Source organism: Marmota monax, unplaced genomic scaffold, assembly GCF_021218885.2.
Source record: "Marmota monax isolate L192 unplaced genomic scaffold, Marmota_monax_Labrador192_F-V1.1 WCK01_AAM20220418_F8-fsc00052, whole genome shotgun sequence".
Taxonomy (NCBI): domain Eukaryota; kingdom Metazoa; phylum Chordata; class Mammalia; order Rodentia; family Sciuridae; genus Marmota; species Marmota monax.
The window spans coordinates 3,501,242-3,515,054 of NW_026693473.1; the positions used below are offsets into that span (position 1 = coordinate 3,501,242).

Consider the following 13,813-nt stretch of genomic DNA (forward strand, 5'->3'; position numbering starts at 1 on the left):
TAAAAGCGGGCACCAAACCTGTCTTCTTGCCTCCACTACAGACTGTCATCTTAAGGAGTAAGACTGTTTTGCTCAAATTTAAATCCGATTTGCAGGCATGGTACTCAGCAAACAATGTGTGTCCTTCCCAATCTCCAGAACACAGCCAAACAAGGTTCTACTGATCCTGATTCCCACACATTCTCCAATATCACCACTGTAACTGTTTGCTCTATGTCCTCTCAGTGATTACTGCAACACAGGTTTCTAGGAAGAAAACTTCTAGAAAAATGTAGTAATTAATTCAAATAAATTAATCTCTACCTCTTAGCTTCTTAGTATTTGACTACGATCGTGTATTATTTTTGTGATACAAATAAGTAAAACAAAACATGCTACTAGAGATCAAATCTTGTCATGGGATTCTTCTTCACGAACAAGTAGGAATTAGTTTTCTTGTTCTTAGTAACCCCGACTCCCATTTCTGAAGTTTCCCCTGCCCCTCAAAAAGCATCCAATTTTCAAAATGCAAACCAAAGAAAAATAATAACAAAAGGGCAAGGAACTTAGAAGGCTGCTGAGTATTGCCTGTACAACACAGTCCCTTCCCACTCTTCTTTTCACTTGTTACTAAAGAAAGGATGGGCATCAGCTACATTCTGTCTTCATATGTCGTAAACTCTGGGATAAGTTTCTAGCAGTATACCCTTCTCTGGGAAGGGGTATATATTCCCCGTACGGGCCACCAAATGCCGCAGTCTGGCTGGGCACAATCAGGAGCCACTTGTCAAAAGAAACTAACTTTATTTTTAGAACCACACACGCCAAACAAAACAGCCTCTCAGGAAAAACCCTCAGAGCCTCAACTGCCACCATCGGCTTTCCACAAGCCTCTCTCTCCCACACAAGCTTCTCTCCACCTCCCACAATCCTCCTGCTCTTGAGGACGATTGGCTGGGTCACGTGGGCGGAGCCAAAAAAGTCCCCCAATGAGCAGCTCCATGGTCTGAAAGGGCAGGGAAACAGCCCAATGAGCATCACCGCAGAGGAGCCAATCAGCTAGATGTTGCTGGGGCCGAGGAGCCAATCAGCTAGATGTTGCTGGGGCCGCTGTGAGCCAATCATCAGCCGGCAGCTGGAAGTTTGCTGGCAGCTGGAAGTTTGCTGGGGCCCCTTCGGCTGTGGCTCTCAACACTTCTCTGTTTTATTGTTTTAAATTTACAGAAAAACAACAGCAAAAACCAACAACACAAACCAAGATCACCATGAATCAAGAAAGGAGAATTATGTAATACTATGTTGAAAATACCTAAGTTAACATTCAAGGTAAGCACGTACTGAAAGCAGTTTTGCTTCAGTGTCTCCTTTAACATACAATCCTATTTCTTTTCTCAAACTTACATCCATGACTAAAACCCCTCCTTCATTTTTTCCTCAACCATTTGTTAAAACAAAAACGTTTATTATTAAAGTACTACCTTCATTTTAGAAATATCATTAAAAATTTTAAAACAAAAATCATCCAAAGTCAATCATTATGAATATATACTTTTTTTTTTTTTGCATTGCTGGGATTCAACTCAGAACCTCACATGCGCTAGGCAAGGCTCTACCAATAAGCTATATTCCCAGCCCCCATTATCAATTTTAATGTCTCTTTAGTCTTTTTTCTACATCTGTGAATATATTTTAAAAATTGGGTTACTATATAATCAAGTCTTGCTTTATGACATTATACCATGAGCATTTTGCCTTTGTTACTAAAAATGCTTTGCCTAGCATATACAAGGCCCTGTGTTTGACTTCCAGTGCCACACATACAATAAACATCTATTAAAATGAACTGATCTTTTTGGATAGTTTCCTTTGGCTATTAAACCCTCAGTGAGCTTCCTTCTTTAAATAATGGAGTAGTTACAGCACAATAGAGTTCATTCATTTATTAATATCTTCACTCAAAAAATATTTACTAATATCTACTATATGTCAGGCACCATTCTAAACACCTGGTACAGTGGTGAATAAAACAGAAAAACAGCTTATTTGCTCCTATTGAGCAAATTCCTGGAGGAGGAGACAGACAATAAACAAATACTCCCCATGAACAATCTTACATACTGAAAAGTATGGTGAGAAATTACATAAGTGAAGGCCATGGGATAAAGAGAGACCAGCTGGAGCTGGGGATTGCTTTAGGTGGACAGATCAAGAAAAGCCTCTCTGAAGATGTTAACATTTAAGTTGAAACCTGAATAATGTGAAATGAACCAACTAGATCTAAGGGAATAAGTAAAAAATCATGAGGCAAGAACAAACTTTGGGGTATATGAAGACCAAATATGAAGGACAATATAGACTCTGGCAACAAATACAATTCTGTTCTAAATTAGGCCACAGGGTTTTAGATAAGTGAATGATGTAAAAATATAACTGTGGCTGCTGTGTGAAGAATGAATTGTAGAAGAGAAGAATGTAAATAGGGTGATCATTTAGGAGACTATGTATTTGGTGGTTTAGTAAAGAAATAAAGATGGTTTGATAAAGTGGTAGATGTAGAATTAGGAGAGGTAGTTGGATTCAAGATTTATTTTGAAGATAAAAATAATAGTATTTGCTGATGAATTGGTAGTGATAGATGAGAAAAGAAAATAGGATGACTTTAGGTTTGAGATCTGAGCAATTGAATATATAGAAATGTTGCTAATTGATGGGAGAGCCTGGGGAAGGAAGAGATTTGGAAGGACTGAAAAAAATCGAGAGTTCTGTTTTAACTCACAGGATATATACAGTTAATTGGAGGTTACCTGGTATTGTGTTTAAAAATTATGATCTTTTGGGCTGGGGATTTAGCTCAGTTGGTAGAGTTTTGTTTTGAATGCACAAGGCCTTGGATTTAATCCCCAGCACCACACACACACACACACACACACACACACACAAATTATAATCTTTTACTGAAAATATTTATAGGAAAAAAAAAGATATGATGCCTGGAATGTGCTTCAAAATAATATGGCAAGAGGAGGCAAGTGGTAGTAGTATACTGAATAGATTGAAAAAAAAAAATGGCCATGAATTGATTGTTAGAGTTGGGAGTTGTATACACAGGGGTTTTCAAAGTACTATTTCTTCTTTAGCATGTTTAAATTTTTTTTTAAAAAAAAATTTATTTGTTTATTTATTTATTTTTTAGTTTTTGGCAGACACAACCTCTTTATTTGTATGTGGTGCTGAGGATCGAACCCGGGCCGCAAGCATGCCAGGCGAGCACGCTACCGCTGAGCCACATCCCCAGCCCTTAGCATGTTTAAAATTTTGTCAAAAAAATACTTTAAGGCTGGTTGCAGTGGCACATGCCTGTAATCCCAGTTGGCTTGGGAGGCTGAGGCAGGAGGATTGCAAGTTCAAAGCTAGCCTCAACAAAAGTGATGCACTAAGCAACTCAGTGAAACTCTTGTCTCTAAATAAAATACAAAAACAGGCTGGGGTTGTGGTTCAGTGGTGGAGTGCCCCTGAGTTCAAACAAACAAACAAAAAAACTGTAAAAAAAAAAAAAAAGTTCTGTTTTTGACTTGTTCAGTTTGAGTTATCTGTTAAAGTATCTGAGAAAGTTAAACATAGTCTGACACTGCTCAGACTAGAATTACATGAACAAATTTATGTTATTTAAAGTCATGACACTTGAGGAGCTAGAGATAGAGCTCAGTCAGTAGAGTGCATGCAATGCACAAGGCCCTGAGTTCAATCCCAGCACCAAAAAAAAAAAAAAAAAAAAAACCAGAGAGAGAAAAGAAAAGTCATGACCTTTAAAAAGGTCACTGGGGGAGATTGTAGGGAATGAAGTGGACCAATGATCAAGAAGAAACTAGTGGGCTGGGGTTGCAACTCAGTGGTACAATACTTTCCTCATATGCATGAGGCACTGGGTTCAATCCTCATCACCACATAAAAATAAAAAAAAAGATATAGTATCTAACGAAAACTAAAAAGTAAATATAAAAAAAAAAAAAAAAGAAGAAGAAGAAACTAGTGCCTAAAAGTAGAGGGGAAAGTCTGTGATATCAAAGAAGTCGAGAATAAATTCCACTTAATTTTATTATGAAGTCAAGAATCACATGGACTGGCCAGGCACAGTGGTACACGACTATAATCAACTTGGGAGGCTGAGGCAGGAGGACTGCAAGTTCAAAGCAGCCTCAGCAACTCAGTGAGGCCCTGAGCAACTTAGCAAGACCCTGTCTCAAAATAAAAAATAAAAAATGGGCTGGGGATGTGGTTCAGTGTTTAAGCACTACTGGGTTCAATACCTGGTACCCCCTGCTCAAAAAAAGAATTACATGGTCTGACCTTGATGAGAGCTATTTAACAGAATGTTAAATGACTGAAATTTTGATTTGGCCTAGGTGCAGAGAGTGAGAGAAAACATGTTGCAAGATGGGGTCCACTATTATAGGTTGTTAGTATTTCTTGAGAACCCCAGAAAATCATAAGTGTTCTAAGTATAGTGGAGTTACATGATCATATTTGGGTCCTGAAATGTCTGTAGGTGTTAAGAATGGAAAATGAATTGCAGAAACAAGAGTAGAAGAGATCAGTTAGGAAACTGATAACAGTAATCCAGGTGAAAGATACATAGCTTAACATTTCTCAATTTTTATTGACTCTGAACTTCAACCAGTTATGAATTTCAACACTGGCTATACCTTAATCACTACAAACAAATTCCCCTTCAATAAAACAATATGGACATACTACTAAAGTCCATACTTAACAATGAGAGTTTTCCTGCATTAACTAGGTAATGAATCAATTTTGCAGTCTTACAAATAAAACTTACAAATGTGGACTATCAAATATATCAATTTTTCTCTGTGTACTACTGAATTACCAGTGTATGATCTAGAGCTTGTCTTTTAATATGGCAGATACTAGTCACATATGGTCATTAAAATAAAACAATTTAAAATTAATTCCTCAGTTGCACTAGCACATTTTAAATGCTGAAGAGCGAGATGTCACTATGTTGATAGCATAAATGTGGAGTAATTCCATCATCACAGAAGATTCTACCGGATAGTACTGAAATATATAAAATAAAACAACAATCTCTAAACTGGTAAAGGACTTGTTCAGAGGTTGCTGAGAATTATAAGCTGTAAATAGATTTCAGAGAAAGATGTAAGGCTAAAAAGAAGGGAAGGAAAGAACTATAAACCACTTCAGCAGGCTTATGTTTCCTTCAGTGGGAAAAATACCAGAGCTCTTAAAGCAACTCCAGGAGGGTCTAAGGAAAAGGCTAGGTGGCCCTTACAGACTGAGAGCAAATGAATGTGAATGTAGGCACAAAAATGTTGTCTTTAAAATCATTTCTATCATTCATAGGGAATTACCGACTACGATGCCTAACCCCCAGAGCATTTTCCCCCTGCCCCCCCTTACAGAAAACATATAGAAGACATCCCTGAATAGACATCATACACAAATAAACTGCATGTCCACAGAGGTAATACCTAAATATAGTTCAGTGGTTCTGTGCAGTAAGTCAAACAATAGCAAAAGTAACTTCAAATTTTGTAGTATCCCCAACTTCTCCTTTTTTTGGCGGGGGTGGGGAGGGGAGGAGGTGGGGGGGTGGGAGTGCTGGCATCTAACCCAGGGCCACTTGCATTGATGCTAAGCAAGTACTCTATCATTCAGCCTTTACCCCCAGCTCCCAGATTCTCCTCGGATCTTTCCTAAAACATGAAGAGATCTGATATATCACGAATTCTCTCATTTTAGGTTGATCCTTTAAAAATTATTCAGGTGCCTTCTGAACTGCATTTTTTTCTTATTTCTGTGGGGTGAAAAATCTCATCCTGTTAGAAGGCAATTTACACACTGAAGGTGTGCCCATATTTAGTGGGGAGGACTAGTGAAAATTTTCTACTGCCCATACAATTATACTATAGTCTATTCCTAAGATTAATCTTTAGATAAATTCCTTTTATTACTTGGGGCAGTTTTTAGGGCATATAAGGAGTGAGAAAGGGAAACTACCAAGTATACTAGAACTCACGTAACATTCTCTCCGCCCCCTTTGCCTAAGTACCTGAAGTAGATCCCATTCACAAGATGCTTTTCCCAGGCAAACTTTGTTCTTGAAACCCTGCTTTTAGAGCAATCTCACACTGTGTCCTTCCCTACACCCCAATTCTGAAACACAGACTGCCTGCAACTATAGTAGTCTCTGACAGTCAGACCCTACAGACAGGAACAGAGCACCACTGTGTAAATGTTAGAAAAGAATCTATTCAGTATTTATCTAATTATCAAACCCATCATATGCAAATGAGCAAATATTCCTAATATAAACACCAAGACTTAAATATTCTAGGAAGGAATACTTAGTTGATTTTGTCTAGGTGATACAGGAACTGGGTCTCCAATAGGGTCAAGTAGAAGGGATTTCAGAGTGGTAACTACAACAAAAAGCACAGAAATGACAAAAAGCATGATGTGTTCATGAAAAAGCAAGTTCAGTCTATGTGGCTAGACAGTAGGGCTTAAATGCCTATTACACATGGAGATGGGATAGGAAGACAACCAGATGTGAATATGGGTGGTGGTAAGAGATTTGTCCAGTGAGGAACTTTGGGACTGGATTTTGAAATGTCTTATCATGTTTAGTCCTTTGAATCTTGCTATCTAAACCCAAAAAATTGGACAAAGGTTTAGATTCTAAATTTCAGAAGATAATAGTATAAAGCCACTATATTATGGAAATTAGGTTGGAGAAACCAACCATGATAATACCCTGTTCTTGGACTTCAAGCCTCCAGAACTGTGGGAAAGTAAATTTCTGTTGCTTAAGCCACCCAGTCTGTGGTATTTTGTTATGACAGTCCTAGCAGACTAACACAGTATACAATAAATGTTGAATGAATTTTAAAAAGGGATTATAGGCCTCAGTTTTAAGCATTCTAAGAGAATGAATCTTCCTAAAGTGCCTCTTTGTTTATCTCACCCACTCTGCTCAAAAATGATTCCCCCATTCTCACATTTGGCATTTAAGGTCTCCCACATTCTGATTCTAACCTTTGTATAATCACAATGTGGCTCTGTGCAAGTCCTATATTCTAGCAAGTGATTTGCTATTCCCCCCAACATGGTCCTGTGCTACACAACGTTTTAGTCAAGATCACAATATATGGTGGTTCCATAGAATCATAATGGAGCTGAAAAATTCCTATCACTTAGTGATGCTGTAGTCATTGTAATGTCATAACACAATTATTCGGGTGTGTGGTGATACTGCTGTGAACAAGCCCACTGTGCTCCCAGTTATATATAAGTACAATACACAGAATTAGGTACAGTACATAATATCTAACAATAATATGTTGCTGGGCATGATGACACAAACCTGAAATCCCACAATTCACGAAACTGAGGCAGAAGGATCACAAGTTTGAAACCAACCTTTGCAACTTAGTGAGCTCTTGTCTCAAAATAAAAAATAAAGGCCAAGCGTGGCAGCGCATGCCTGTAATCCCAATGGCTTTGGAGGCTGAGGCGGAGGATCGTGAGTTCAAAGCCAGCCTCAGCAACAGTCAGGTGCTAAGCAACTCAGTGAGACCCTGTGTCTAAATAAAATACAAAATTGGGCTGGGGATGTGGCTCAGTGATTGAGTGCCCCTGAGTTCAATCCCCAGTACCTAATAATAATAATAATTATTATAAAATAAATAAAAGAAAAAGAAAAAAAGGGCTGGGGATGCAGCTCAGTGGTAGTCTCTAGATTCAACCCCTCGTACCTCAGGGAAGAAAAAATACATATATACATACATCTATATTTTTTATTGTTATATTAGGGTATATTTCTCCTACCTACAACAGCCCATATATGTACTTTTACTGCATCTCTTGATTGCATCAAGATGCCATAAGTGATTGACCTATACCATCTAAGTTTGTCTAAGTACAGTCTATTATGTTTGCACAATAATGAAATCACCTAACAATACATTTCTCAGAATATACCCCCTCATTAAGTGACTCATGACTGTACATAAAATTTTTAGCCAACATACTACTACCATGGCCTAGAATTCTACTGGTGTTATCAAACTAAGATCCAACTCAGTTATCACCTCTTGATTTATTTCTCTCTAAACTCTCCTACCATTTTATTCACATTTTTGGTCTCTTTTACATGTTCTATATTCCTTGCTTGATACTCTGTCCACTAGCATTTCTCCAAGTGCCTGGTAGCTGGTAAGTATCTGGTATGGACTAAATTGTGTCCCACCCCACTCCCAACCCTCAAGGTTGAAACTCTAATCCCCTGGAGATAGGCCTTTAAGGAGGTAATGAAGATGAAATGGAGTTCATAGCCAGGCTTGGTGGAACACATATGGAGTTCCAGCTACTCAGAAGGTTGAGGTAGGAGAACTGCTTGAGCCCAGAAATTCCGGACCAGCTTGCACAACATATCAAGACCCTACCTCTTTAAAAAATAAATAAACTGGAGGTCATAATAGTGGAGGCCCTAATTCAATCAAACTGGCGTCTTTATATGATGAGGAAGAGCCATCAGGGATCCTTCTTCTCCATCTGTGCACAGATATAAATAAGGGTGAGAAAGTGACTATGTGCGGGTCAGGAAGAGAAGCCTCAAGGAAACCAACCATAACACCCTGATCTTGAACTTCTAGCCTTCAGAACTGTGTGTGTGGGGGGTGTTGCCTAAACCACCCAGTCTGTGAATATTTTGTTTTGGCAGCCCTATCAGACAAATATAGTACACACAAATGTTGAACGAATATTAAAATGGGACTGTGGGCACTCAATTTTAAACATTCTTTAAAAATTTTATTTCACTTTAGAAACAGATATTTTCCAGGGGTTTGCTAATTCTTAATTTTCACAATGGGGGAAAAATAATTACAAAAATTTAAAATCCTTTAAAAACCTCCTAAACTTTAAAATATTTAAATATGAAAAAAAAAAAAAAAAAACAGCTGCAGGGGTGGTAGTGAACTACCCAAGAATGGGCAAGAGGGAACTTCTGGAGGTAACAGCATTTGATGAAGGTGTGCAGCAGGTGTAGGTCAACGTCAAACTCTTTGATCAGAACTCTTTAAGATTTGTGTACCTCACTGTATGCAAAATTTACCCCTCCGAATTAGCAAACAAATATTGAACTCTAGTTAATAAAATGCAAGCTGACATGTTTAGGAGTAAAGTATACTGATATTTGCAACTTACTTTGAAATACACTAAAAAAATAAGGTAGAATGATAGATTGAGGGATGGATAAATGGATATATGGTAAAAGCAAATAAAGCTGATAACTGTACAATACAGATGGTGGATACATGAGCATTCATTCTACAATTCTTTTAACTTCTCTGTAGCATTTGAACATTTTCATAATTTTGAAAAAAAATTCACCTAATCTTTTAATTTCTTTTTTTAGTTAAAGATGTACACAATATCTCTATTTTGTTTATTTATTTTTACATGGTGCTGAGGATCAAACCCAGTTCCTCACATGTGCGAGACAAGTGTTCTGCCACTGAGCCACAACCCCAGCCCCAGCTAATCTTTTTTTATTAATATTTTTTTTAGTTATACATGGACACAATATCTTTGTTTATTTATTTTTATGTGGTGCTGAGGATCGAACCCAGGGTCTCACACGTGAGAGGCGAGCGCTCTACCACTGAGCCACAACCCCAGTCCCCCAAACTAATCTTTTAAATAAAAAAATACACGAGGCTAGGTATGACAGCAAATGCCCATAATCTCAGCAACTCAGATGGCTGAAGCAGGATCCTAAGTTCTAGACCAGCCTCAGCAACTTCGTAGTCTCTAAAAATTTTTTTAAAAGGCTGGGGATGTAAGTCATTGGCAGAGCAACCCTGGGTTCAATCCCTTATATTATAAAACAACAACAAAACATGACTTTCTATTTTTCTTCCACAGTATTCAGTGTAGTGCTTTCCATTCTTAAGATACTTACATGCAAAATACAGTGATTTAATAGTCTTAAAAATATGAACTTTAATTAACAATTTGTGCAAATATAAGTCAATCATGTTTAAAAAATTTTACCAAACTCAACTAAACCTAAATATTACACTTAAATTTTACACTTTTTTTTTGGGGGGGGGCACCTTCACTTATGCTCTTGTTTACATTGTCTGTCTCTGAGGCAGTGGGGCAAATGTTAATATCCATTTTCAAGGAGGTTAAATGATATGCCAAAGTTAGCTCTGGTAAGCCATATCATCTGAATTATAACGTAGGATATTCTTAAGGTATTATAAACTACACATTTGGAAAACTTCTAGAGAAACTATCTAAAAACCTTCCTCAAAATTGAGACCAATTTTGTGATATATATACACACACACACACACACACACACTGAAAATGGAATGGTTGGGAAAGATATGTTAACTTTTGCCTCATTGAAATCTTATCTGGCCAGCCAAAAGGAAATCAAAGTGTTCTTTAAACAGAGGCACCAGGGAAGCCCTCTCCCTCAGGATGAAATAGGGAGAGAAGGAGCAGGGTGGTACTTGAGAGGCATGCAATAACAGAAGATCACCCTCACACTATAGGATGGGAGGTGTGAGTTAAGAAAAGCCAAAAAGCAGCAGCTATAGAACACAGGGTGTTCAGGAAAGATGAAACTTCAAGGGGATGAATGGCTGACAAGACCACAGCTAAGCAGCCAACACCTAAGTCCTCTGAGCTGGGAATTTCTACCCCAAATTTTCCTAAATTAACTCCTTCTCTAAAGCAGTAGCCCTCAGCAGGGGATCATTTTGCAAACAGGGGACATTTTATTTATTTATTTATTTTTAATGTATAGATTTTAAAATGCTTTTATTAGTAGATTAGGGGTATAGCTCAGTGGTAGAGTACTTGCCTACCATATCCTAGGCCCAGAGTTCAATTCCCAGCATTGCAAAAGAAAAATGTTAATTTAAATAAGATTGTTGAATTGAACTGCAAAGAGTCCTGGCTATCCTTTGGATGTCTTAAAAGTATGACAAATTCCCTTTGCAGTAGCCTTGCCTAAGACAACAAACTCAATAAATGTCTTTTCTAGGACTTCCTGTCCCTATGAACTACAGTGAGTAACAGGCTTACGAAGATGGCCTAGAATGAAAAAAACACAACTTCTTTCTTTTTTTTTTTTTTTTGCTTTACCATTGAGCTATATCTTCAGCCCTTTTAATTTTTTGAGACAGGATCAAACTTATCAACCTCAAACTTGTCATCCCCTGCCTCAGCCTGCCCAATCACTGGGTTCACAGGTGTATACCACCTCAGTAAGCAAAACTGTCATTTTAGGCATTTATTCTGAGTTCTACCTCTTATGGATTGAGATAAATTATTTCAAGTCTCAGGACCTTATTTTCCACAGTTCAATAACAAATAACTTTCTTAGCCTGGCATGGAGGTGCTTGCCTAGAGTCCCAGCATATGGGGAGGCTAAAGCAGGGGAATCACTGGAGTTCAAAAGTTTGATAACAGCCTAGGCAACATATAGAGACCCTGTCTCAAAAGTGGAATAAATAACTCCCCCGCTGGGGATTGAACTCAGGGCCTTATGCATGCAAGGCAACCACTCTACCACTCAGTTATACCCCCCAGACTCCAATACTTTCTTTGGCAGGGGTAGAGTGGGGTGGTGGATATGTACTGACTGGGAATTGAATGCTGGGGGGAGGGCAGGGGTGGCATTTTAGAACCCAGAACATCTAACTACAAAATCAATGTTCTTTCTTATAAATCTTAAGGCTACCACTGCTCAATTACACGAGTTACATCATAGTACTAAAGTGATAAGACCAAGGTCACAACTAAACCAGTTAACCTCAAATATGTATTATACTTTGGAATTCAACAGTCTTTGTCCATCCTATTAAAAATGTTGACAAGTATTTATGCTTATTGGGCACTCTGATCTCATTTGAGGTTGGCTGCTGTGATTGGGCTGATCTAGTCTGAGGAGTACATGAAATGAATAATGGTGCAGATAATAGTGGAAAGATCCCATACAAATTTCTTTGACCAAATGCTGTCAACAACTTCATCTGTTGAGGATGTCTTCAGGACTACCTACATAGAAATCTTTCTAAGAACAAAGCTTACTACAGATAGATCAATGGCACATGAAGCGATTTCTCAATATCTTTAGTTTAAAATATTTTAAGGTAACGATTTTTAAAATCAACTCTGCAGCTATTTATGCCTGCATTGGAACGGATAATTTTCACAGCAACTTGATCAAAATCTAGAGATACTTGTTCTTTAATTCAAGCGTTAATAAATAATCCTGGGCCTTCAGTGTTCTAATATACAGATACAGCCTTTTTGCTTAAAATGTTACATCTCTCGAATGGTTAGGAAAGCAACAGCACCAGAACGGGTATGAATCAGAATTAATCTTCCCTCCAGGCGTTCAAGCTTTCTGTCTCACCAAAAAAGGAAACTGAGCCAAGTGTTTATCAAGTAAACAAGCGGTCTTCCACTTTCTTCTCTCCCACAAAGGCTTAACTTAAAAGGAGAGAAATAGCAGAGGCTGGGAACTGAGTTCAGGGAACTGCGGCAGAATTGTTATAATGCCTACTTACAGAGCTCAAGCTCTATTTCACCACCGCGGACTAGCCCGACGCTTCCTGGTCAAAACTGCTCGGCAGAGGGAGAACTATGACCCCCCCCACCCCCAACCCCACATTGAGCAGCTTCGTTCCCAAGGCCAAACCCCGCGCCCCCCATGACCTCCAATGGCTAGGAAAAAAGCCTTCAACCACCCGCTTTATCCACAGCGGATCCATACGACCTCCCAGGCTAGAGCAGGGATCAGAGTCTGGGGACAAATGGAGGAGCACGCTTGGCTACATGAGGAAAACCCCATCACCTGGAACTCGGCGAACTCCTCACAGTTCACACCGCCACTGGGCGCCGCCATATTGGACGAACGCGAGGACCCCGACACAGGCCAATCACGGTGAAGCAGAGGTGTCCGCGGCGCCGCCTGACGAAAAATAATTGGAGCAGAAAGCTGAGTTTAAGGCTAGTTTTCGTGATCCACGTCGAACTTTGTCACCCTGCTGCCCTACTTTTCCTTCTAACCGCCTCCCTTCAAAATGTTCCCCTTCTCAGAGCTTGAAAAGATTGTTTACTCCGATCTCGTTCTTACAAAAGAGAACAGTTATTCTGGCCACACCAATGAGGCCGTTCCTAGAGAATGTGGAGGAAAGTCAAATTTTCATCCTTCCCTTGTAGCGTCTACTTCTCCTAGAGCAAAAGAGCCCATGTTCATTAATAATTTGGGACCATTTAAAGGGGTCAAGAAACAAGGACTTTTCTGGTAGTGTGGGTGGGTAAGTGATGGAAATGATTAAAATATATTTTTTAATTGGTAAATAGAAAACAAAATGTTAGCACCATGTTGACTTTTCAGACTGGCCTCTGAAATTCCCGGAAAGCCAACAAGACGTGGGGCCTCTAGTAGGCACTGAGTCCAAACTGTGTTTTTGATAACAGCATATATTCATTGAAAACATCGGAAGAACGGCATATTGAAATGCTGATTTACTTAGTGTATTTCCGAAGCGTACAGTTTGCAAACGTTGTACATTTTTTCCTTTAACTTTTCTGTATTAATAAGGCAAACATCTCAGTTGACCCCACACTTCATAGGCACCGCCTAATACTCGGGGCACGACGCGGAGCCCTGGGGCGGGACGAGGTGAATCTCCTGCGTCTCCAGTGCGTCACGTCGCGCACGTCCCACATGCCTCGCGCGTCACGCACGCCCTGCTGGTTC

General features: G+C 39.0%; 1 protein-coding gene across 2 annotated transcripts in view; it reads right to left on the reverse strand.

Annotated features, from left to right (window-relative positions):
- The window catches only part of Mix23 (mitochondrial matrix import factor 23), a 28,500-nt gene extending 15,482 nt beyond the window's left edge, over positions 1–13,018 (reverse strand). Inside the window, exon 1 of one of the 2 annotated variants that reach the window (XM_046458068.1) lies at positions 12,902–13,018. In XM_046458068.1, the coding sequence (XP_046314024.1) occupies positions 12,902–12,952 (51 nt within the window). In that variant the 5' untranslated portion in view covers positions 12,953–13,018. Of the gene's footprint in view, positions 1–12,614; positions 12,690–12,901 lie in introns of those variants that run through there. The other variant, XM_046458069.1, reaches the window with a different exon arrangement.
- Between the last annotated feature and the right edge of the window lie 795 nt (positions 13,019–13,813).